The following is a 26,035-nucleotide window of genomic DNA, read 5'->3' on the forward strand; positions in this document are numbered from 1 at the left end:
AGGGAATAGTCTGCAGAGCCGTAAGCTGGGGAGAGGAGAGGGCTTTCCCATTATGGTGACAGTGAGCTGTTCCAACAGCTCACATTATGTTGTCGGGCCTGACCTAAATCTTGCAAGAAATGAAACCTGAACCTAATCAGATTTTGTTTTAGTTTTGACAAGGTATATTCAGCAAGCTGCGGTAAGCAGAATGGGTTTAGACTAGTCATTGGATAGGAAAAATCTGAGAAAGTGAAGTGGTTCAGGAAATGGTTTTCAGTCTTTGATCCTTTTGGGCGAAAGGATGTTAGCTGAAACACTAGAGCGCTTGATGTTTGGATGAGCCGTAAAGCTGAGGCCATGGCCACTTGTGGTCAATAAAGATTGCTTTTGGCACTTTTCCCAAAAGTAGGTTCATTAAATGCAATGTGTTGGCCAAATTCTAACTGAGTAAATCCATTCTCTCTCTCTCTCTCAGGGCTCCTGAAATATCAGCTGGGTAAAATATTCACTTCATAGGAACAGAGGACTTGCTAATGGTTCGGTAATTCAGCACCTTGGACTGGATTTGATGCTAATGTGAGTAGCTCAACTGACTCCAAAGGAGCTACTGTGATTTACACCTGCAAAGAGCTGGACCTTTATTTTCTGCTGATGACAGTGCCGGAGTTATCAGGGTAACATTCAAAAAACAGGCAAATAGGGAATTAACTGGTCGTTGAAAAAGTTTCTATTACCAGACAATTAGTGGTTGGATTGTGCCCTGAAGGTTTGTATCTAATGAAAGCCTCTGTCCTAACTTTCTGTACTCCTGCTCTGTTTTGCTGATGCTTTACAACCCAGAGCAGGTGGCCCCCCAGCCCCAAGTGAAATGATCCTGCACATTTATAGCTTGCAAAGCATTTTGGGATCCTCTGAGATGAAAGGCAGTCTCTGTAATATATTGTATAAAATGATTCGTGCAAATAAGAGAGCTTCCTGATCATCTTTTTTTTTTTTTTTCAGAAAAAGGAATATTTTACTAATTCATAATTGATTTGCTTAGACTTAAAATTAGATTTAAAATTTGCTTGGAAATTAAAATTGTTTTAGTAAAATCAGTGAACATAAGGTATTTTCTTCATCTCTTGTTTGTCTTATGGCTTTTGGCCACAAGGTGGGACATCTCGGCCCAGCTTTAGCATCTTCTTTTGTGCTTAGCATAGCATGTTTTGCTAAGGCTAGTTTTTTTTTCAGGCTGGATTGCAAGTGTTTCAGCTGCATCTGAAAACTGAATCCTAATAACTTTGTCAGAGATAGACTTGCATTTAAGCCTCCTCCTCCTCCTCCTTGTCTTTCAAGCATAAAAAAGTATTTAAAATGGGATAAACAGAGAAAGTCACCTCACATCAGAGATGCATGAAGAAAAATACAGGGAAACATAAAGCTTTCCTCAGTCTTCTGGTCAGGGCTGCATGCAGCTGTGACAGGCCAGGAGAGCGGAGTAGCTGTTCACTCGTTATATGACATAGAGCATATGGCTCATTAAGCAACACTGATGGGTGTATGTGCATGACTTCCTGACATCCGCAGGGTAAATCCAGGACTGGATGGGAAAATGCCATGGCTGCATTGCTTCAGTTGCTCTAGCAGGGCATGCCTACACTATGTGGCTCCCCCGAATGGAGTCAAAGAGCAGTAAATACTATATAAAACATTCACTTTAGACCCTTGTCTATACATGTGTGATGCAGATATTGTAAGAGATGGCGCTCAGCAGTTATTTCCAGATCATTGCCTCTTTTGGCTCTTCCTATACCTTTTCTTTCAGATCTTCTCCAAAGATGTGAAGGAAGCTTCTTTGATGGCATACAAACAAAATTGCTCACAGACGGCAGATGGCACATACACCCTGGCATCTTTCTCTGCCGGGGTTCATTTCTCTACCCTCTCACAAGGTAGTGGCCAGATGCATAAGAGCCTCTTCCCATTTTCGCTCTGCTTGTGGAGGGGCAGTTGACTGGAGGCTTAGCCAGTCATCTGCATCTTATGAGCAATTGCCGTTTGGCTGCCTGTGCTGGGTCAAGTGCGAAGAGTGGCTGGTGCTGCGGGGTGATCTGAACTGTCAGTCATGGGAAGCTGCAAGGCAGTGGGGACTGCTAATGTTGACATTTATGGGTTTCCCTGGGGTGTGAGCACCGGCTCAGCCGAGCACTGTCCTGCCATCGCCACGACTATCATTGGTTCCTGCATCTTTGAAAAGGATGTGGTAAGTCTTTTTTAACTAGAAAAATGGCATTGCACAATAGTGAACCCTGTTAGTGCAGAAAATTAAAAGGAAGGGAAGAGCACTGGTGCAGCAAATGCCCATTCTATGTCTGCCCTTTCCTGTCCTTCTCCCTGTTTCATAATCCAGCTGGCTGCTGACTTGTGGTACCTCAGCTGGGCAGACTGACTTGGAGGCCAAGATAGGATCAGTTTATTTCCATTCCTTATGTTGCCCCTTGGCTAAGCAAAGGTCATAATTGAAAGTTAGTGTGAATGACAATATAAAGATCGTTTGGGGACCTAGGAGAGCAATGAGTGTTGTTATAATTTCCTCTTAAAGTAAATAGAAAAGTCAAAATTCAATATTGATTTGTGGCCTCTGCAATGCTGTTCATTGCAGAGAGAGAGCAGCAGTGTGAATCCTGAGTCTGGTGCATATGTAGTTGATGGCAATCTGATTGACAAAAGTGAATTTAAAGATGGCATTAATAGTGAGGCTTACACTGAAAGTTGCGCCACATTTTATTGTATGTCCCTGTTTTGAGTCGCTTATAGTATTGCTGAAGTTCTGTCATCTGGATTGAATATTTCCATGCCTGTTTCTACTTCATTTTTTCTGAGAAAAGTGAAGTTAAAACAGATCAACCATTTCTGAGAACACAGAAAAAATTATTTTTTTCAGGGCTAAAAGGTTTCTTATTACTCTCTCACCAAGAAGATTTATCAGTACTGTGGTCTGCCATAGGGATCAGAAATTAGGTGAGTCATATTAGCATAATGGATATAATTTTAGCTGTCATCATGAAAATCCCCTCACCCTTGGATAAATTATGGGTTGTTGAAAAATGTTGTGTTTTACATGTTCAGCAGGGGAACTGTTAAATTTTTGAGGTGACAAAGGTCAGAGATGTGGAAAGGGGAAATATTTTGTTTCTTCATTTGCAACTTTTGCAAATCAAAGACTGTCGCTAGTTGGAAAGCACCACAGCAGTCAGCGGTGTTATTAACGAGGACACCGCTACCATCACCACCTTTCACCAACCCACCCCAATCAATCCGTGCCTGGTGATATGGGAGCAACTATGGGAAATAAAAGCAAGAAAGACTGAAGGAGGCAACCATAGCGCAAACCAGGATTGCACACACCAGGACTGACAAGACTGGCAATATCAGTAGGAGAATGATGACAAGGATGAACAGCGAGGAGGACACATGTATCTGCTACTGCCTTTGAACGATCACTGAAGCATTTTGGGATGACTGTGTCTTGAGTGCAGAGGTAACCAAAGGAGGTGCAGCAGAGCTGACGCACAGACTGCAATCCCAAAGGCTTTTCAAGAGGACACTGCTACAGTGCAGAAGCAGCTTTTGTGCTGTGTACCAGTACAAAAAGAAAGCAAGAGGAAGCCAGAGATTAATGATGAAGAATGAGAGAAAGCAGGTGAACACACAAACCTGTGATGGTGGCTTAATCTGCCAGTCTGATGCAGTGGATGATAAACACAGCTACATGGTTAAATTTTATGGAGCTTCTGCCTGCACTGAGGGTGCTCTTGCCTCCCACAAGCAATGAGATTACACGTATACCATCCCCATAGTATAACTGGACATGCACCACTCATCCTGTGATCAGCCAGGATTTTCCCTCTAATTTATTCTCCTGTCTCTTGCAGACCGCACATGAAGCCAAGTCCTGGAACTAAAAGCAGGGAGATTCTCTCTCCTGTGTATGTCATGCTGTATGTATGTGTTGAGAAGGAGGAGGAAACTTCTGTGATGACATGCAGAGAGGTAAATAGTTTGGGAGAACAGAAGCAACAAGCACCTGGGTAGAAGCTCATTGAGTAAATAGATTTGCAAGTATGAGTGCATGGAGTCAGATGCAAGAATCGAGGGGCCAAAATAAGGAAGGAGGAATAGAGTGGCAGTGATTTTCCCAGAGAGTTATGTAATTATTCACAAGGGATGATGCCGTAAAAATCAATCATGATTACATAGGAGAATTTTATCTGTAGAACCCTTATCTCCTTGCTTATTGAGCTGAGAGGTATGAGGCAACAATCATCACTATAGTCATGACAATAATGATAATGCAAAAGGGAACAAAGAGAGTTGCAAGGACATCCTGAACCATGGCATTTTCCAATTTCTGAGTGCTTGTCTTTACAGTTGGAAAATGCTAGATTATTGTTGCTATGTTTTTGAATATTTGAATGTATAAAAAAGTACAGTAATTAAGGGTATCCTAAGGGCTACTTGAAGAAAAAGAAGTTGGTTACACACAAGCAAATACTAAAATGGCAACAGAATCAAAAAAGACCAAGACAAGAAAACATTTAATGGGTATATAAATTACATTAAAAAAATCACTCTAACAACCAGCAAAACTTGTAGTGGAAACTAGATTTGAATCAATGGAAACTACAGAAAGTAAATCAAATGAGTACAGCTTTTATCTTCAGAAGAGATTAGTTATAGGTTAACACTTTCAAGGCTAAGCACAGAAGTGGCTTGATTTTCAGAGAAGGCCACTTGCTTAGTGCCTTAAATATGAATGTTTGATGGAATTAATCTTGCCCGATTTAGACATCTAAGAATTTTCATTTTAAATCTAAGCTAGTTGTATTAGGCTGGCTCTGAAATCGCTGAAGAGAAATAGCATCTTCGGAGAGTAAATCATTTCCTCTATCATCTTAGATGCCAGTCTTACCATCAGATGACTTGTGCTCAAAAGATGCCTATTCTTCTCCATTACTGACAAAGGAGCTTAAGATAACTGAGACTTGAATGATCCACTTTCAGGCAATTAAGGACATGAAATGAATCCTATTAGTCTTAGTGTCTAAGATAAGGCATCTACATTGGAAAACGGTAGCCATAATAGCTATTAATAAGGACATATCAAAACAACTAACTGTTGCAGATTGTGCTCTGCATACTTGAACAGTTAGCTCTCTAGAAGGGTGGACCAAGCAGTGCAGATACAGAGAAATCAGCCAGGGGCAGACCGGGTTGGTAGTAAGCAAAAATGCAAAACTCAGTTTTGGAGGCTGACATGCAACAAAGTCTCTGGGACCACAGTCACCCAAAGACGGCATGCTTTCTCCTGGTTCATCTGTATTTTGACTTCAGTTTGCATGAGTTATTTCCTGGAGCTCTTCGGGGGCTTTGGGGGATTTGTCTATATGCATGGGTTTGTTTGATTGTAACATTTCCCTTTCCAGCATCTAGACATCTCATTTAAGCAGCCTTTTCAGATTCTTATGCTCTTTAGACTGAATTGAGAAGAAGATGAGAAACAGGAAATGCCCCAACAGGATTTATTAACCCTCTCCCCAGAAACCTTCTTACTTTTCTTGCTTGAGACCATACAGCTGTCTGGGTCAGCACTCTTTCTTATTCCCTTCCTTCTTCACCTTTGCTCTTAATGCCAGAATCAGCCAGTTTCTGGTGTGGCAGTTTTTACAAAGTGGCTTAATTATTAAGCAGTAGTGTGTTGGCAGGCAGATGAGAAGAGCTGGTTAGATATGAGAGTGCATGAGAATGTAGCTGGTCCCTGAAGATGGCCGTAAGAGGGATTCATGCTTTACTGGTACCTGTTTGCTTCTCTTCCGCTCCAATGAATGGGGCAAGAAGGAAGTGTGCTAACCCTGCCCTGGGGTGCATCAGTACGTGCAGCAGGGCCAGAGGAAAATTTCAGTGAATAGAGGTTCATATGGCTGTGACCAGGAGAGATTGTGCTATCTTGAAGCACAGTCTCAGGGATGTCTTCTGGGATTCCTTCTGGTGTAGCTCCCCTCTGCTTTCTGCTCCTGGCCTACACCAGGATCTGCACCTAACTTCTGAACTTCCAACTTCTGTGCTCATTTGTGAGCTGGAAACAGACGTGAGCCCCTCTGTTGGGCTCAAGACCCCAAAAGATATGATAAGCTAATAGGTTTCTGTTGCAGGCAGAAGGAGGGCTGTGACCCTTACTTTGGGAATTGCCATCAGTTTGGAAATTGTGGTTATTTTCAGTCATTTGGTGAGTCATCTAGGAAAATTATTCTCCCTTCCCCTCTTGTTCTGTTGAAAACTAAATCACTTTTAGAGCACTAAATAGAAAAGACAAATTCAGGGTAAAGCTAAGAGTGTGTGGGTGTTCAGTTCATATAGTGTCAACTGGTAGTTTATTCTCACAAAAATACACCTTTTGTTACTGCACCTCTCCTTGAATATGTCTGACCGCATAGATGGTTTCACTATTTTACTTTGCAAACACAAATTCCTTTCACTTCATTTATTAGAATTGCTGTGTGTCCAAGTAGGGCATCTTTTGTGCAACATCATACCAAATTGATACAGTTAATTAAGAGACTTTAAAAATATGTATGTGAATGGCAAAGATTTTTGAAACATGAAACTTCAACAATTTAAAATTATTTTGTTGAATGAGATGACTCATGCCTGGGAAAAAAAAGATCTTGTAATTTTGTTATGTTTTCCTATCATTAAGAAAGTACTATGCTTCAAGCAGATGAAGGATATCAGACCCATTATTTCTGGATAGTATTAGCAAAGAGAAGTGCGTTACATATGTCTACAGATATATGTGAGTATTTTAGCACTCACTTTTTACTTTTATATAAAAAAAGAAAAGGTTTCAAATTTGGGGACAAAGTAGAGCTGTGATTTGTAGAAGACAAGCCTGAACACACGAATGTCTTCAATCTACTGCTTCCATGTCTGTATCTCCTGCTTGCTCTGTGGATTGACCTTGAACAGGCTGCTCCACTGGATCTTCCACACATTCTGCAGCTTTTGGTACACTTTTCGTGGACTTTGGCATGTTCCCAAAGGGAGCAGGCCTGTTCTGAGTGGGTTTTGGCATGCTTTTTGGGGTTGCTGGCATGTTTTCAGTGGGCTTTGGCATATTCTCGGTGGGTCCTGGCATGCTCTCAGCAGGTACAGGCACATTTTCTGTGGGTGTTTGCGCTCTTCCTGGGAGCGTGGACATGTTTCTGGTGGGCTTTGGCATGTTCTCGGTGGGCATTGTCATGTTTTCAGTGGGTGCTGGTGTGCTCCCAGTGGGCACGAGCACTGGTGCATGTTCCGTGGGTGTTGGTGCACTTGTGCTGGGCTGCTCAGAATGACTCCAGGCCTCTGACCATGGGGTGAGATGAGAGGCAACCTCTGGTGCCATAGGAGAAAGAGCATTACATGTTTGAGTGTCACAGGTCTCTGTAGTGCTGTTCTCACTTGGGAGGGACTTCTCTGCATTGTGGGACACCATGAAAGCTTCAGCCAGATCCTTCAGCATATTCTGATCAGTAGTGGGCAGCTCAATACCAGTCTTCTCAGAGGAGGAGGGGCTTGTATCAGTATCTTCTTCTGAGATGTCATTTTCATTTGTCTCTTCAGGGAACTGGGCTTGTTTTATTTTTTTGTATAGTTCATTCCTCTCTTCCTGCAGAGCTCTGCACAGGTTCTCTAGCCTCTGGATTTTCAATACGAAGCACTCATACTCCTTGGACCTCATGGCTTTCTGTGATCAAAGATATTCAATAAAGGCACAGACTGAGTTCATGTGTATGCAATTCAGTGATGGAACTGGCAATTAGGAAACAATTTCAGATCTGGGCAGCCCTCATAGAGCTCTGCAAGGTAGTGCTTTCATAAAATACTCTAAAATAATCGTGATCTTAAGCACTGAAGTTTCAAGAGGAAATTCACCCCTGTTGCCATAGCTTATTAGCATTCTCCATGCAGATTTAGATCAATTTCACTTAGAAATATATGCAGGAATACCTGTCAATGATCTGTAAAGGTGGAAGAACATACTGGACGTTTGTACAGAAAATCATCCAAAAGCTTATCTGGACTTCTGGTGGGACTGGGCTGGAACTGAGGAAACAGGCTGTATCATACTTTTGGTTTATTTTGCTCCCAGGTTCTGTGACAGCAATGTGAATTGAAGCACTTTCTTGCTTTTACACCCAGTGAGGAATCAAGATATACAGGAATCCAGAGAAATAATAGCTCAGAGCTACAAAGCTAACCAGAAAGACCTGGTCCAAGTTCAGTGTAAGTTTGGGGTGAAACTTCAGGCAGCCTCTTACCTTTTGTGAATGAATTCCAGAACGCTTACTAACTTCCTCTGCAATACCTGTGTGACAGCATGTTTAAAACTATGGTGAGCCATAGTACTTGCTTTTGGCTTTTAGAATTTGCCTACACAGCAAGCTAACAAAAGGTGTGAATTTAAAGTTCATTAGCTGGAGCACATTAATTCCCTGGGTGGATGCTCTTAGGCAGAAAGAAACTAGCATTAAGTGGACTAGTGCCAACTTACTTCAGCATGAGAGCATTAAAAATCATGCATTTTTAGAGCAGCACTTAAAATTCACACTGTGGCACAATTCAGTTTTTTGTGGACATAATGAATGTCTCTATCTACACTTTAAAAGTCCCAGCAGTTGATTGTGATTGTGGTTTTTGTCATTTTCTTTGAAGAGATCTCATTATCAAGATAGATTGAAAAAGAACCCTTAAACTAAAGAACAAACTTGGCATTTACTTTTGGCAGTTTCAGGTCATCTCATCTCCCATTAAAAGCACTATGTGGAAGCAGTGGCGCACCATGAGATGAAAAAGACTGCTCACCTCTTCAATCATGTCCAGTAACGCTCTGTTACAGTTCTCAAACCTGGATTTCCATGTAGCAGTATCCTTTTCCAACTTCTTCATTTTCTTTGTCATCTACAGAAGCAGGAAGAAAAGCTGATTCACAGCGCTAATTCCACATAGTGGATGAAATTAGGGCAGCCCCTTTACTTAGGTCTTTCGTCGTACTCATAACACTGCTACCAGCAACTGTAAAGACTATGCTAAGAAATAATTTATGTTAAGGGATAGATCTAGTTTTAAATCTGTGCTATACAACTTTCAGCTTCTAGTCTGAAGCCCCAAAGTAGGACCAATTGATTCTGGGGTTAAAAGAATAGCCAACACCCAGAGTACAAACTATAGCAAAATCGAAAGGCAAAGAAAAGGTGGCATTATTTTGTTTATCTCTTTACCAGACCACAGGTTTGAATCACTGTGAAGTTAAAGAAGGGTTTACATCTTCTGAGCCTCCATTGTCAAGGAAATTTCTTCTGGATTAGTCACCTCTGTACTACTTTCAACAGATATCACTAGCTAAATAGCAGCATCTTCCCCTTTGATAGTCTGCAGGTGAAATTCTCACTGAGGATCATTAGAGGTTGTCCGGGGCATCAGGGCATCAGGATTTTGGGTCCTGGTACTAGAGCAGACCATTATGTATCTGAAAGGGAGGGCAACATGTGGATGCCTTTGGTTTTTGACTCCCGTTCCCTACAGTAAATAAGTATACCAGCTGCAAGGAGGCAGACAGCTGGGCTTAATGGTTTATGTTGATTTGTGTACAGCGTTAATTGGCCATCACACACTGCCTTAGGCGTTTTGGGGAGTAAAGGGTTGTAGCCCTCCAAGGTAAGGAGTCTCTAGTGTGGGAGATCCTCTGATGGTTCTTGACACTTGGGCTCAACCTGAATCATAGCCCCAAGCCTTGTGATGCTGGGAATGGTGTTGGTGGGCATCAGCTCTGCCCTTGCACTCCAGCAGGAAGACAGGTAGTCAATGTCAACCTTTCTCTACTGGCATGAGTCACCCAGGAGTGTTTCTTGGGACTCTGATCCACATGGGCTGACAATTGCAGCTGCAGACACTCCCTTCAGTATCTCTGATGGGTCTGCACCCAGCCATCAGACTAGGTTTTAGGTAAAATGCTTATTCTTTCAGGCAGTTTTTATTTTAGCTGAAGGGGAGGGTGAGATGTTCACCTTGCAGTGCTACAAGCTAAGCTGCTGTCAGTCATCAGAGGTTCATTGCACCAGTGGGTGGCCTCAAACTTTCTCGGAGAACCAGTTCCTGGATCTTTTGCCATGCTCTATGTACGCTATCCTTCGACAAAGGAAATCAGAAATGTATGAAAAATGCCAGAATAAGATGTTAACGTTTTTGACATGGCTGAGTGTGCCCCACATCTTATTCGCGCACTGATGAATCTGTTGTTCTCCAAAACGGGCAGATATGTCCCTACCCCAGAAAAAAATATTGCAGTGAGAAATGTCAGACTCTAAAAGGAGAGTACTGACTACAGAGTTCAGAAAAGGGTTTTTACTCACTTTCTCCATCTCCTGTTTGAAACTGGCAAACACTTCATTGCTTTTGGTCAATGTTTTCTGAAATTCTTCAAACCTTTCAGAGTAGAGAGTGATCTACATTAACAGGAAAAAAAACCAAAATAATTTGATCCTCTAAGAGAGCAAACTGAATTGCCTTATTTTGGTAGAAGATAATAAAATAAGTATGCTTTTTGGACTTGTAAATTAGCTCCTGTTTTTGGAGGTCGTAAAGCACAAACATTAGGGAATTGAAACTCTCTGCATCTTTATAAGGCTGCAAACTATTATGATTCCTCTGTTATAGAAAGGTAAACTGAGAAAGAATAGAAAGACTCAGGCCAATCGTTTTAAAAAGAATGATAATTATGGGGACACAGTTTTTTCTGAATGTTGCACTTTTGGTGACTTACATGGGGTGCCCAGAAGTGAAAGAATTCCCCAGGAGCGGAGACTTCTGAAACCATTCCCCTAAGTAACTCTGTGGAGACTTTTCAAGAGGACAGCAGCAAAGTCTGAAAATTTCCACTCCCTGGCTTTCCTCCCAAGCCCTGTATATTTTCCTGGATACAGTTGTGGCTGACAACTACAGGAAAGGACTAGGAGGACCTGTAGAATGGAAAACTCTAAGGTGTGAGGTAACTGAGCCATCTTTGTGGGTGCACTGGGCTGCCAACGAGTGGGCAGGGACTAAGCCGAGCTGGTCTGACCACTGATATGTGCAGTACCAGGCAGTGGGACTGGTTTATTGCAAGAATCAGGGGGGTGCAGTGCCTAAAGTAGAAGTCGGCCTTGCTTTGCTGTGCAGACATATAACTCTATAACTCTATACTCTCTGCATACTCTAGCTTTAAGCTGGGGCGGGGGTGTGAGCTCTGGCAAGCTTTAGGCAAGGAGCTTGATATAGCTTAGCTGCTCAGCTATTTGCCCGATTTCTCGGGTACCCAACAAGTCAGGCTGGGTGCTGTGTGCTACCCTAGCTACACTGCTTTTGGTGTCTGAGTGAGCTGGCTTACGAGGGTTCAGGCATCCCAGCATCACACTGCGGGCGCAGTTTCCCCTCTCACTACCTTTCCAATCCCTGCTCCATGGCTCAGCTTTGTGACCAGGAGGGGCATTAGGCAGCACTCGATGAGCAAGCAAAGGGCGCCCCACAGCTGCGTCCTTCCTGCAGTATCTGACCTGCAGGGCAGCCCCACCACTGAGCGAGTACCCACTCTGCGCCTCACGTGGCTGCGGGGCTGCCCTCAAGTTGCATCTCCGAACTGCAGCTCGAGTGACTTGAGAGAGCATTTTGTCAGCTCTGTTTTGTAGCGTGCATGTGGCCCAAAGCTGCAGGCAGGGCCAGCAGAGGTAGAGGAAGCAATCTCCTGGCAGCCCCCTGTGCCAATTCCCCTGCACTTCATGAAGCAGCGCAGAAAACAGATCTGTTGCAATGTGGCAGCAGTTAAGACTATCATGACTCCGTATTTTGCTATCAGTTTACCCCATGGCAGCCATACAAAAGTTCATCTGTGGCTGGATTTTGTCAGTAAGCTGTGTTTTTATATGTAAAATCTGTGGATGTTCTTGAAAAATGGAGTCTGTAGATCTCAGCTTAATTGTTCTGTAAGTTTCTCTTAGTTTCCACTTTTCCTATTTTTTTGGGTGGTAAATCATTTTCAAAGTGTCAAAAGTATACCAGGTGCAAAATAAATAGAGTACAGTTATCTGCCCTTCTGAAAAAAACCAAAAAACGGATCAGAGGATTCAAGTACTTCATTCTGATTCCAGAGCACCCCTCGACAATGCTTAGATGATCAGACAGTTCATCTGCCCAGCCTGACAGCTCTGGGTAGAATAAGAGCGATGGGTGTAATGTACGCTGGCCGAGGCAGGGTGGTCACTGCGCAATGGGAGGTTCAAAAGCAGCCTACAAACCCAGACGTTTGGCTAGAGGCTGGCTGCCCTTTCCCACACCTGCAGGGAGCTGACTAAATGCTTACCTAGGAGCTTTTATTTTATTTGGTGTTAGCCAACATATACCCTCCCCTGACACTTCTATTCAGTTAGTGAGAAAAAGAAGAAGATTTAGAAAATGTTGCTGATAATGGTGTGGGTTTAACTGTGAATTTGAAATCAGATATGTTATGATTTATGGTGATGCTGGTTAGTTGCTAGGGTGCCCTAGGGCGCGTCATTGCCATAATTGCAGTGTAATGTGGATGTGGCTGTGCTAAGTTTAGACGAGGCGGCTTGGGTCTCTGTGGCCGCGTGGCTGCCCGCGGTGGGGAATACACTGCCGGCTGCAGTCCTTCCCCACAGCGCTGGGTAAATGCATGGGAGGTTAAGCTGTGCAGAGCTCTCTGTTGCCAATATTGGATCCAGCTGACTTAAAGCTTGCGTGTGTATATTTATACTGTGCTGTAGCCAGAGCTGTAACATATGCATAAACATAAATCCAGAATGATTTATTTTAGCAGCCCGAGTGCCACAGCGTAAGCGGGACACTGATACAAATGGAGCCCTCCGGAATATGAGAAGTGCCTGACGGTCCTATCGAGGGGGTGAGGAAGCAGCGGGGGGATCAGCAAATTGGGGCTCCTAGCTTAGAGCCGTGTTCTTAAAAAGTCACCCCAATTCCCTGTCTCTGCTTTCCCCTCCCAGCTTTCGCCTCTTCTTTCATTAGATTAAAAACCTTTCAGGTTTGAGCAGGGCGAGCTCTGATCTCGGCTGGGGCCCTCAGCACTACTATAGTACAAACAATAGCTTCTGCAATCTAAATTTGAATAATAAGCAACGAGTGAATGTTTTTATAGTGGCTGGGAAGGGACTGTGGGAGCTCTCTCTCACTGTGAGCATGTATGTGTGCTCCTCTGTTAGGGAGGCAAGGACCACTTAGCTGCGCTCCACTGTCCTTGCACTTTCCTCCATGAAAGAGCACGAGGAGTGCTGCTGGGCAGGTAAGAACGTAAGTGTAGGGCTTCAGGAAAAGGGGGCATTTTAACGTTGCCATGCTGTGAAGGTGATCCCCCCAGGCTGCTGTTATAGTGAGGACTCCCCTTCGACCTTTCTACATTCTTCTCGGTTGTCATATGCCAGTGCTTATATTATGCAGACTACCAAAAATTAAAGGCCTCAGCTAACTTTTATCTCCTTGCTTTGTTTCAAAACACAAAGCTAAAAGAGTCAGCATAAGCAATGCGCCCAGGGAGGGTTTGCATCATCTTGGGAAGCACCACCACAATTTGGGTGTAATTCATGAGCTGGTGCCAAAACCCTGTAACCATTTGGAGAGCTGGATTCAGCCATGTCAGGCACCCTGTGCCGTCCAAAGAGACTAGCAGGCAAGAAGCTAATGCCCTCTGGTTCCTTTCAACTCAAGTGTAGGATGTTCACCATCTCCTCTAAAATGGAGCAGTATCTCACTTGCAGTGAGGGCTGCATTATGGCTTCTCCTTGTCATGTTGACCAATATCCTCTCATAATTTTCATACACTCTTGCCTCCATTAATATCCACTGGCTATTTTACGCTCTTGCTATCAAGGACACTCTTTGTTTTGTGTTTGCACAGCAGCTTGCGCAGTGGCATGTGGTCCATGAGGGAGGCCCTTCAGCGCTGCCGTATTGGAAATAATGATAGTAATTCCCAGTAATTCGAAATGGATGCTGCTGTGAAAGTGACAGAGCTCTCAGACTTGAGCAGAATACCCAAGTACGTGTTTCATTTCAGCAAGTAAATACCTTCATTTTCATCTAAGCAAGGCTGCAAGGGGCACATGTATTATCAATGCCTTTGCAGACTTGTTCGACTGGATTTTTTTCAAAAACAATTTTACCATTTCAAATGTATGCTTAATATATTCTGTTTTTTATCAGTACCTTCAGTTTCATTAAACTGGCTACAGAGGTCTGCCTGCATACAAAACTCTTTCTAGGTGAACATAAAAGTTTAATTAAAACCACTCTGAGAAAATTGGGAACAGGTTTGCAGTTGGGACTGACTTAGCTGGAGGCCTTTGAGGTTTGATTGCAGAACCTGTCAAACTGGCGTCAGCAACTGTTTATGCGATATTCTTCGGTGTGCTACCTGCTTATCTTAGCCTTTGAAAAACCACATGAAGAACCAAACCCCTGTTTCCAGATTGTCAGTTTAACACTAGCCTTACTTGATTGCTCGGCAGGCAGAAATGAGCCCATCTGCAAGGGCAGAGCTCGGACAGCTCCCCAGAAGGATGTCCCACGAGCCATGGGTAGGAAGGGGATGCAGTGTGGGAAGGGGCCTGGCTGACGGGCCAGGAGCTGAGCGGCTGCAGAGGGGGCTGAAGCACCGACTGCTCCAGGAGCTCTGCTGAGGGATGACCGTTCTCACTGACGTTTAGAAGAAGGTAAACCTCCATGATTGTTTCTGTAAATCTAGGAAAATCGTCTGTTTTTGATGCGGAAGTCTGGCATACCACCTTATTTTCAAGGTGGGTTACTGTGTTGCTACTCAAAGTGTAGCTTTGTATCTGCTACCTATTTCTTGGTCTTTACTGCCTTTCACTCCAGCCTGACTTTTAATGTAGTTTTGGCACATCATTATATTTTACTGAATGTTCCAAACCTTGACTAAATACTGAAATCCTAGAGGGCCATTTGTGTAAGTTCTCAGAAGGCAAATTCCCGCTGAAGCTAATGAAAACCCCAGTTCAGAGAAACACATGAACTTTTTGGCTCTAGTTTGCCAAATGTGTTTTAAGTTATGTATGCACCTCAGTGCTTTGCTGAATTAGAAATCTGCCCAAAGAACAGTTATGGTGAATAATCTAGCCAAGGCACCCACATCAGTGTGTGGTTAAGTACTGTAAACACTCATAAACTCCACAGCACGATCTGTAGTGTGGGGTATTACCTCATGGCTGGCTTGAAAATAACCTGCTTCCTTCACTCTAGTCTGTGTGATGTAGAATGAGGTTAGAAGGAAAACATAGAAAGCAGCTTGGATACTTTACCTGGAATGTGTCTCATGGGTTAAAAAACGGGCAAACAAAGGCACACCATGCAATCCACTCTCCTACGTCACCTGTGCCTGTAGGATCGTCTCTTGTTCCTTTAACATTTTGGCCTGGAGCTTCCACTCTGCAGCTTGGTTCAGGAGCTGTGTTCCAGACAACAGAGAGAAAATTGTTGAATACCTGGCTTGTCAGTCGTAAATCCTCATCCTCCAATTACACATGCTTCTGTCACTGCCCACGTTGATAAGGGGTGATCTAACTCTCTCATGAGGGCAGCAAGAGGAGTTATACAAGACAGAATGTTTAGTGCTATATCTGGAAGAATGGATGAGCCATTTGGCTAGAAATTGAATAGGAAATCAAACCTTGCTTGGAATAAAGTGTGCAGTATATTGTGCTCTAAAATGTGAGGCATTTAACTGTATCTTCATCAGACTTCTAGAGACTGGTTACAGCACCTGCTGGTACGTTCACCTCAACACAGCTCAGGCCAAATTCCTGCTGTCAGGTAAATGGCAAACGCACTTTTGCGTTAATGATCAGGACTTAATATACTGAAATGGTTATAGCCAGAAGTGTCTCAGAAAAACCTGCTAGCTTTTAGAAAGGGAACTAACTCTGGTGTCTGTTACCTTAGAGTTTTATTTGCATTAACATGCCATCAGCAGAGAATCCCACCTCAGTGTGACAAATGCCTCACTTAGATCAAAGAGGCAGCCCAGGAAAAACCTGATTGCAGTTTAATCCCTGGTTGCGCCTGGGAAGACATTATCCCTGGTTCAAGGTATTTAGTAAATACGTTGGATGACATTCTCATGTGTCACTTGCACATTGGAGAATCAGTTGAGGTTGAGTGAGTTGTAGGAATGAGACGCAGAGACGCTTTTCCTGAGGGGGGAAAAAGTGCTTAAGATTGCAGTTCTGAATCAGCAGTTCCAAAGTGCATAGTAATATCCTAGCGGTAGGTTTATCTAAAAGCAGGAAACACTTACTGAAGTGTTAAAGAAATGGTTTAGTTCATCTACCGAACATTTATGAAGCATTACTTTTACTAGTGAGGGAAAAACTATTTTAGAAAAAAATGCTAGTGATGATAGCTTCAGAAATGAGATATAAACAATTTAGTTTACCGTAAGACTCTCTGCTGTTGGAACAAATTGTACCGTTTAAAATAGCACAGATGGGCTCTGAAAAATATATTGAGAGTGAGAGTTAGTCTAATATACAAGTGCACAGATCTAACTCTTGTTTTGGAAGTGAAAGTGAGTAAAACTGCACACAGAAAATGTGTTTGATCCCTTGTAAAAACCTTGATACTAGCCATTGTGTTGGAGGTAACACAGAAAAACTACTTGAATACCACCTGACAAAAAAGCTGAGGATGCACCTAAAAATACTGATTGAACAAGTGAGATATAGTGAATTCTCTCTCTGTCCTATTTGCAGCACAGAGACTATTTAAATTACACTTTTTGCCTATATATATTTTACCCCTACAAAAATATTTCTTCCATCCATTTGGCCTTTTGCTTTGAACCCATTAAATTTTCAGCATCTACAATTTCCTGGGCAAGAATGCTGCACAGCTTAACTATGCACTGTATGAAGAAACACTACGTTCTGTCTGTTTTTCATCTGCCACTTGATATTTATTTTGGTATTTTAATTTGATGCTGGCTTCAGTGAAGATAAGAGTCAAATTATTGAGTTTAAATCTTGTTGACTGAAATCTCAAAATTTCAAATATGTGGTGTCAGCATGTCATATCCAGTAAAAAGAGATGAAATGAATAGCTCTAGGTGAAATGAACCTCAGTTTCTGAGTTTCTTTCCTGAGAAAGAGTAAGTTTTACACATACATAAATCTTTTTAAATTTTTTGTTAAGTTTAGATGAAGTCTTTTTTTTTAAGTTTTACTTTTTTTTGATATCTATATGTTTTTGGGGGAATTACAGGGTGTTTGGGTTTAATGATTTAATGAAAATGCTCTGAAAACCTTCAGAGCCACGCAGTTTCTAGGCCAGTCATTCATTCCAAGGATTGGGTTTTGATCTTTATCGCTTAAATTTGCACGAGGGTAACCAGCTGCGTCTGGGAAGTGAAGAGGTTGTCCCCGTGTGTCGTTCCTTCCTCCCCCAAAGTCTTCTGCCACAGTACAACAGATGTAAGATGGACAGATGGACAGAGAAGGGAAAGAGAAGTTACTTCCTTTGCTTGTTAATGAAATCCTTCTTTCCTATTGACCCACATAACTTCTGTAGCCAGTTAAAATCCAAGAGCTAAGAAGAAACCCTCCTGCAATGGAAGCAAGCCACAGAGAGGCTTGCTTGAATTAGCATGCGCTCTTATGCAGCCTGAGGTCATCTGCAAATGCCAGGCTGGGAGAAACTGAGTCAGGAGAACTGATACATTTATTAATAGTCTATGAAGTGGTAACAAGGAGGCTGAACTATAAAGAAATGGATAAATATTGCACGTGGTGTTTACAAAACACCACTGCAGTTAAGTGTGGTGAAGTTGCACTATATTCTTAGAGCTATGAGAGCTGCTGGAGGCCCAGTCACATCATGCTCAGGACTGAAAGAGCCAGCCCCAAAGAACATACACTCTCATTTAATGACATGGATCTACGAACTGGCTTAGTGAAAATTAGGCTTCCCTTTTTACTACCGGAGTTTGCAAATTTCAGTTGTGTAGGCATCTGATCGATACCGTCCAGTCATGCACTTGAAAGCCACATGGGCTCTAAACTGCAATTAACTGCACATAGAAATTTGTGTTATGAGTGCCAGAAACCCATTGTATGTTGAGGAGGTCCAAGTAGTGCTGACCAGTTAGAGGATGATGGTGAAATCACATCCTTAGCTCAGACTGATCGTTGGGGAAGGCCACGCAGTATGAACCACTGCTCCTCGTCTAGAGAATCACATTCTTTGTTGTGTGAATAGAGTGAATCATACCAGCACTGAGATGCCCTGTCTGACCACAGCCTACTAAGCTGTGATGTACAAAGGTCTACATCTCAAGGGGACATCTCTCCCTGAATGAGGTAAAGTAGTTTGTATAGGAGCAAAGATTCCTGCATGGAAGAACTGCATAGGAAGACATCAAAGTGAGCCTTGAAGGAATAATCACATAGATGAAAGAATACACAAATTTTCTTTTAAAAACATTTGAAAAATCCTGCAGCAAAGTGATGTACAAGGATGTAAAAAGTGGTATGGAGAGAATTGTTTTATAGTGCTGAAGGCCTTACAGCATTTCAGCATCCTGGCTTTCATAGGAAAAGTACTGCCTTTGCACAATGCTGAGCTAGAAAAAGGTACAACTATGAGAGAGGACTACATGAGACAACTGTCAAAAACACCTCAGTTTCATATAGATAGATATATGCACACACATACATGGAGCAGCTGGATGGGTGGAACTAAGAGCTCAGCAACAGGATTAAGGTGGGAGACAAGTGTAGGCTAGTTCTCTGGGTGCTGGGCTACCGGTGGTGAATCATGACGTGCTAATCCTGCTTTGATACTGACTCATTGCATGGCTTTTGGCCAGTCACTTAACTTCTTTGGCTAAATCTACCTGGCTCTGAGGTGATGTTAGTGATACATTACCAAACTACCTCAAAGACAGGGTTTTTGAGCATTAGCTTGGATAGCACGCATAAAATTATTTGAACACAATGTATATCATTATACACCCACTACTTTATGGCTTTTTAGCTTGTTTTTGAACCTATTATTCCATAGATGCTAATCATACATATAGCAGAGCCACAAAGAATATCTCCCACTCCCGGATTTAGATTATGATGACTTTCATGGCTTTGTAAGAAAGGAAAAGAACAAAACTGTGTATATCAGTTCTGCCTAAAATACACAGAGCTGGTTAGAAACAGGGCCAGTTACAGGCAACAGAGATAGCCCCAAAGCTCATATTCTTTGGGGCCTACTCGTTCTGTAAGCTCAGTTTCCTACATGCAGCAAACGCTGGGTGATTCACTATAGCCTCCTCCCCAGGTTGCTTTGCCGTTCCTCTGGAGACCTTTCCAACAAGTGGGTACAAGCCCCAAGGCAGCACATGGAGTGGGTCACTGGAGCCTTACAAGGCAATGTCACAGGGAATGAGAAAAGTCAGTGATACAAGACTGTATATGTTAATTCTCCACAAAGCCAATGTCCTGTCTTGGACATCTCTTTTCTCAGTATCTGAAATTTGGGACTCAGTAACAAAGCTCACAATCACACCAGAGTAAGCCCAAATTTGCCTACTGTGTTATATTTGCTATCTGGAGCACTTGGAAACTGAGGTTTTCAGGTACAGCAAAGGGTCTTCAATGCCAGATATTGATGTAAGTGTTACTGGTAGGACAGGCTTTCTGAGTTCATTAGATAGAATATCTCTGTGAGAGAGGTGCTCAGATCTTTTGTAAAACCTGCGTTTTGCCAGGTGGCGGTAGCCATGGGTAATTGTAACTAATTGCTTGCCCATGACCAGCTAGACTTGAGTCAGAATGAGCTGGTTTATAGCTATAAAAAGCTACAGATAACTCAGTGATTGCAGGGGATTTCTTGGAAATGTTTCCTGGGGTGTGAATCTGCAAAGGATCAATTGTCATGAAAGAAATTTTGGGTTTTAGCTTTATATAGGCCCTACACTGAAAGTGAACACTCAGCTGGGACAGCAGCATGTAGATGCGGAACTGGGGAAATCCTGGCTCCTCTTCCCTCTCGATTTCTAGCTGTGAGTATAGCTGAGCAGGAGTGGGTCTCCCAGCTACCAGAGTAGTGCAGAGAAAGGGAATAAATGTTCTTATAAGCCATTTTTGATAAGAGGTATTAGTTGTGTTTCCCTTGTGCTCTATCTACAGTGTTTAGAGCCACACATTTTCATCCTTATTTTGGGATACTTTGACTATGCCTATAGTGACATATCTCTTTCCAGATATGGGGAGGAGATAAATATCCTCTCTTTCGACCTTTCTCATGCTGCTCCTGAGTTAGCTGCAGGATTGGTGCTGCTTTCCTTCCCACTGATCAGAGCCCTGATGCTTCCTCCAAGCAGTCTCAGCTGCTGTCACTGCTGAGAAAAGGGACCAAATGTCAGTGTTCAACATTGATCCTTGGTAGATATTAGTGTTACTATGAATTTACCAGGCAGCCTGAGGAAAATACTTTTGGTGCAACTAAGTCAAAATGCATGAAGCCACAGACGGGTGTCCGCCTCCGGATCCTGCCATGCCTGGTGGGGATGTCCTGCCTGGAGCTGCTCCTTGCTGACCCCTCCTAGGGGTTATCACCCTCACCAGGGGTAGAACAGCAAATTAAATTGCTTAACTAACCCAGGCAATTTCAGCCTCAAACAGTCATTGGCAGATCAATGTGGGGAGGGTAACATCTGCAAAAGAGAAGAGGAGGCCAGCAGCTTGTGTAGCCTCCTCTCCTAGCAAAGCCACCTCCATGGAAGAACATCTGGGGAGGCTCTGAGCCTGGGCAGATAACTGTTGCCAGCTCCCTGAGGGATGCTGGCACTTGCTTTAATAACATAACCTTGTTCTCTCTCATTGTTTAAATGTGTTCATTTATCGTATGAGGAGCTGGAGTATCAAGTATCAGTGCAGTCTGAAAACTAATGGCATTGTCTGACCAAGCATATTGGTGAAATCACTTTATAATAATGGCAAGTAAGCTATAGCAGTCTGTGCTTTAACCTACTGCTCTATAGTTTGCTTTAGAAACTGTAAATGCTAATGAAAGCTGCCTTTCAGAGGATGTTCCTTTACAGCGAGCATTGACAGTAGCAATAACAACTTCTTTTGCTTCCCTGCTATTGTGTTACAACTCAGACCTGAAGAACCAATATATTAGTGGAATAGCATGCAGGGCTGATTTTGGCCTATTGTTAGACTAAAGGCAGACAGACAGATTAGAAAGATAGGTACATATTCCTTCTCTTTCTGGTGTCGCTCCTCTGCTTCCTTCATCATTTCCTGAGACTGCTCCAACTTGGCATCCACCAGTTTCTGTTGAAGTTCTCTGTGCTTAAATATTTTATCAAGGTGCTGTAAGAGAATAAATTCTGCTGAATGTGCGGGTTCAATTATGTACACAGGCTTTCATGCTCACACATGTACAGCTATCTACTGGAACACTCATAAGACAAAAATATTGCAAAACAGTAAGACTCCCAACCTATTGCAGTTTCTAAAAAAACTACAGTGCTGACAAGAACTAACTGTGCCAGAATTTGCACAGGAAGAGAAACCTGTTTATGTTACTTATTTTGACTTAAAATAGCAAAACCCCCCACCCATGGCACCTTTTCCAGTGCTGGGACCTGCAGTTTACATATGAAATCATCAGTATAATCCAGGATAATCTAAGCTCAAATAATTGCTCATCAGTGATAAATTGGCAGGACACACACTTTTCGGAGCCTCTTAAGTGGCCAGCAGACCTAAGCCACTGTGCAGATAAACGTGTGAAAAGACATACTGCGCCTGCATCTGCAGTACTTGGGACTATGTGTGCAGCTCATACCGTCCTCTCTATAGATACATGCCCAATTCGTCCCATTTGCTCTGGCCTCACACCCCGAATGGAGGCCTGGAGTGTCTGGGTGGAATTATGTGACTGGTGATGAGCAGGACATCAGGCCTGAGGAACTGGGGGGGTCTCTTTTGCCCTGTAAAGCATCTGGCTCCATAGTGACCTTCCTGAAGTGAGTGTTGCTGATGGCCCTCCTCACTTTTGCTGCATTTGGATAAAATTCACAGTAGTAACTATTCTGAGCACATCCCTTTGCTTTATACTTTTCTTCAGATAGAAAGCACAAGATAGGAATGCCCATTTTCTTCCTGCAGCATAAGATTTTATACATGAGGTAACAGATTTGGAAATGAGTGTACCGGACATTCCAGATTGTAAGGACAGATTACTTATGTTTTATTCAGTAGGATAATGTTGTCTGGTTGTACTGAGACTCACAATAAATGTATTTATAAACAAGAAAAAGACCCACTGTGATATTTGCTAGGGTTTGCCATGAAATTAAAACAAAAAAAATCCGGTAGTTTGAGGTTTTACTGGAGGATTTTGCGTGTCAAAATTCTCTGACCAGCTCTAATGTTTACAGGAAGAATAATTTTCCATCTGTCTGTTATCTGCTAGTTTGTATGGTGAACATTTGGCCTGCAAAAAAGACTCTATTCAGATGCAGGGGGCCTCCTTTATCCTTGTTATTAATTTTCTGCTTCTAGGGAAGAGTCGAAGCATTTGCATCAGATCAGGGCTTCTCAGCAACCCATGTGTGAGGAGCTGAGAGCTGTGCTCTGCCCTGCATCTGCGCTGGGGGCCCCATCTGCACCCCCAGGCTGCGGCCCCGGGGTGGGCAAGGGCCCAGAGGGAGAGGCCTGGGCACAGGGGACAAGGGCCGTGAGTGGCACCCCACGTGCCTCAGCTCCACTCCCCAGCACTGAGAAAGTCGTCGCCTGCCAGGCCGAACCCCTCTCTGCCAGTTTTTGCTGTGCTGAGTCCCCTTGACTTGCTTCTAGCGCGCTCCAGATCAGACCACAAAGTGCTGTTCAGGTTACCCACTTTACCGCCACGAAATAGGGAAACGGTAGCAAATGGGGAGGGCAGGATGGTGCTATATGGGCCCTCTTCCCTGGCAAAGCTGCTTTCCCGCTCTGCCTTTTTGGGAAGGCTGCGTGTTTTTCTCACCTCTTCCCTGAGTTCGTACTGATCAATGATGCTTTTCAGTTTCTCCGCCAGCTCCGTGTTTTCCTGGCACAGCTTCATGTTCCTTTCACTTTGCTGTTCAATCTGAGCCTGGATTTCACTAAGTGTGCCCTGGAAATGATTAGTTATTTCTTTCCTCTTCTCATCTTCCTCTCGTGCTCGTTGAATCATTTCTTCCTGTTGTTTAAATTGTAGAGAGTGCAGAAATATAAGTAAGATGCATAATAAGCAGTTCCAAAAAGATAGAGTTTCAGAGTACTGTAAGGGCTCTCTTTGAAGGATTATACATGTTTGCTTTCCTGTTCGGAGGTTTTCTTTCTTTCTTGTACTCCAGCGTTAGGCAGGATTCTAAATTTACGAACAAATCACACAGTAGTCTTGAAAAAATTAGGGAACTGAGAATTCACATTTATAAAGATGGATGTAGAGCAGAGTACTCAGATCAGAGCAAACTTGGAAAAGAGGGCATTCATGCATGTCTTGACTCCTGATACTGCAGCAAGTTTTTGCTTTGGAAGAAGATATTTAGCAGAAGTAGTCAAAGGTTTTTTATCAAAACTCTTGTTGATTGAATTGAAAAGTCACCCTTTAAAAATGCCTCCTGTTAACTAGAAATCCTCATAACAAATTTATGGTCTTTGGGATTTCAATTTTTAGGAGAAATTCATTGCTTTCTATAGAATCCCTCTCAATTCCTCAGTTTTCCTTCCCTACTATTTTCTAACTGGCACTAAGATTTGGACTAATTTAGTAGGTGGTAGAATCAAGGAAAAATTGTAGGCCATTTCTTAAAGAGTCATGACAGCGAATCAGATTTTTGCCTGGAGAAAGATTGGTGGGTTAATTTTTTTACCAATTAGTGAAATTCTGGTTTGGATTTTTTAATATAAAAGAGAATGCAGGAGGAATCTGAATTCATAGCTTTTGCTCAAGAAATATGGACTATTTTTATCTCCTACTTGGTTGTTTCCAGGGCAGTCTCTCCTTCTGGGGAGGGTAATCTGTATATACAATGGTTAGTACCGTAGCTCCTGTAGTTGCAAATCATGCCAGAACCACATTGAGAAAACACTCTGTAGTATGTATGTGGCATACTTTAATAAGGTTTCAGCTACCATCATAGTAATTTAAACAAAAATCTCTGATAACACTGCAGATGGATATTTTCTATAAATATATTTGAATAAAGCCTTAGCTGACTCTAATGAAGCGTAATTTATATCGCAAACGTGAGGTAAAAGGTATTGATTCAGGTCCTACTTTTGAAGTAATATGAATGCTAAATGAGCCAGTTTCCACTTAGCATGCAAAACACAAGACTGATCCTGAACAACTGCTGTTCAAAGTAGAGGACATTTGTCCTTTTGCTGAACTGGAAGTGATAGAGATGACAATGTCATAGATGACAGGAGGAAAGCTATTGGAACTCCTGGTGCTAATAATAATAGTAGTGCACAGAAATCACTCTGAAACCTTGCTGTGCTCTGCATTTTTCACAAGAACATGTGTGCACATTTGCAAATACAGTGAAGTAAAGTATGAGCCCAGAAGGACTTTCCCTCTTAAGAGGAAGAAAGCATTACAGCTGGAGCTGGGCAAGTGATTTGGAGTGTTCTTGTTTGATACTTGGGAAAACTGGATGCACAAAAAATATGGATCAAGATGAAAGGGAAACTCCCCAAGTTTTTGGCAACAAATGTTAAGAATAGTTTTGAATTAGCCTGAAACATGTTGCTTCACCAGAAATTAAGCTGTGTCCTGTTTCTAATACTTTTTGTTTATCTCTTTAGGGCAATTTTGAAACATAAATGCCGTTCCAAAATAGAATTTAAAATGCTAATTAGAAGATGTCTTACATCAGCTGTTTTAGCATTCCCAAAATGAAACATTTCCTTGTCTTTTGAAAGAGAATATTTACAAAACAATTTTCTCCTTTTTATTTCTGCTTGAAACTTTGCCAAATTTAACTTGAATTCTTAGATAGTTTTGCTCTAGTCAGGACTCCATTTTCCTGCTGATATATTGTTTAAAAAACTACTCATTTCTTTTTGTCCTCCATTGTATAGATGTATGACTTGCACAGGCAGAAGAGTGGCCAGGTTCTTTCACTTCAAGAAGTCGAAGACAGAGTAGGAAATTAAACTTACGTGTTTGGAGTTCTATTCTAGGGCTTTAAAACACCCTTCCTCAAAAACACGTTATTATTTCAATGCACCAAACAGTGTTATACAACTGTGACACTACTGTGATTTAAAGCTCACTGGAGTAACGAATCCAGCTGAGTATAGAATAAAAAATCTCTGTATATTGCCTGTAAGTCACACCAGTTTTGTTACAAGGTGAAATGAGACATCCTACGAGTAGCAATCATTTTTAAAAAAAATAGCGCATGTATTAACACACAGGCCCTTACCTCCTGCTCATTTTTTCTTCAGAAGAGGAATAATTATATTGAGCACAAAGAGAATAAAAAAAGTCATGGTTAAAGATGCTGAAAGACACGAAGCATTTTGTTGCAGGGCACAGTTCTCTTCTCCTTAGGAGGAAAAGCCAGAGCCTATTTGCCTGGGGGGAGGGGGAGGCCTGGGGAGTGCCCTAGAGAGCTCCTCACAATCTCTCATAGAAGAGCAGCAATTTCTTAAATCCTTGAGATCGCAGTTATGACTTAAGGGTGGGTGTGGATGAGAGGAGCTGACAGAGAGGAAAAGCAGCTATGTGTCTACGGCACTGTGCAGGGACCTGCACTTGTTGCCTCTTCACTGGGCCAAGGAGAGCAGCTCTCACAGAATCACAGAACGGCTGAGGTTGGAAGGGACCTCTGGAGATCATCTAGTCCAACCCCCCTGCTCAAGCACGGTCCTCTAGAGCACATTGCACAGGATCATGTCCAGGTGGCTTTTGAACT

The 26,035-nt window shown here is 42.6% G+C and overlaps 2 protein-coding genes across 2 annotated transcripts in view; one reads left to right on the forward strand and one right to left on the reverse strand.

Moving 5' to 3' along the window:
- Positions 1-1,081, forward strand: part of HECA (hdc homolog, cell cycle regulator) — a 41,196-nt gene extending 40,115 nt beyond the window's left edge. The window contains exon 5 of the mRNA XM_068938513.1: positions 458-1,081. The gene's annotated coding sequence lies outside the window, so the exon portion shown is untranslated. The remainder of the gene's footprint in view (positions 1-457) is intronic.
- A 142-nt stretch (positions 1,082-1,223) lies between these two features.
- Positions 1,224-26,035, reverse strand: part of TXLNB (taxilin beta) — a 50,202-nt gene continuing 25,390 nt past the window's right edge. The window contains exons 5-10 of the mRNA XM_009688939.2: positions 23,113-23,307; positions 21,333-21,452; positions 15,458-15,532; positions 10,416-10,508; positions 8,869-8,964; positions 1,224-7,750 (exon numbers count right to left, since the gene is read on the reverse strand). Of these exons, the coding sequence (XP_009687234.2) occupies positions 6,932-7,750; positions 8,869-8,964; positions 10,416-10,508; positions 15,458-15,532; positions 21,333-21,452; positions 23,113-23,307 (1,398 nt within the window). The 3' untranslated portion in view covers positions 1,224-6,931. The remainder of the gene's footprint in view (positions 7,751-8,868; positions 8,965-10,415; positions 10,509-15,457; positions 15,533-21,332; positions 21,453-23,112; positions 23,308-26,035) is intronic.

Source organism: Struthio camelus, chromosome 3 (assembly GCF_040807025.1).
Source record: "Struthio camelus isolate bStrCam1 chromosome 3, bStrCam1.hap1, whole genome shotgun sequence".
Classification (NCBI taxonomy): domain Eukaryota; kingdom Metazoa; phylum Chordata; class Aves; order Struthioniformes; family Struthionidae; genus Struthio; species Struthio camelus.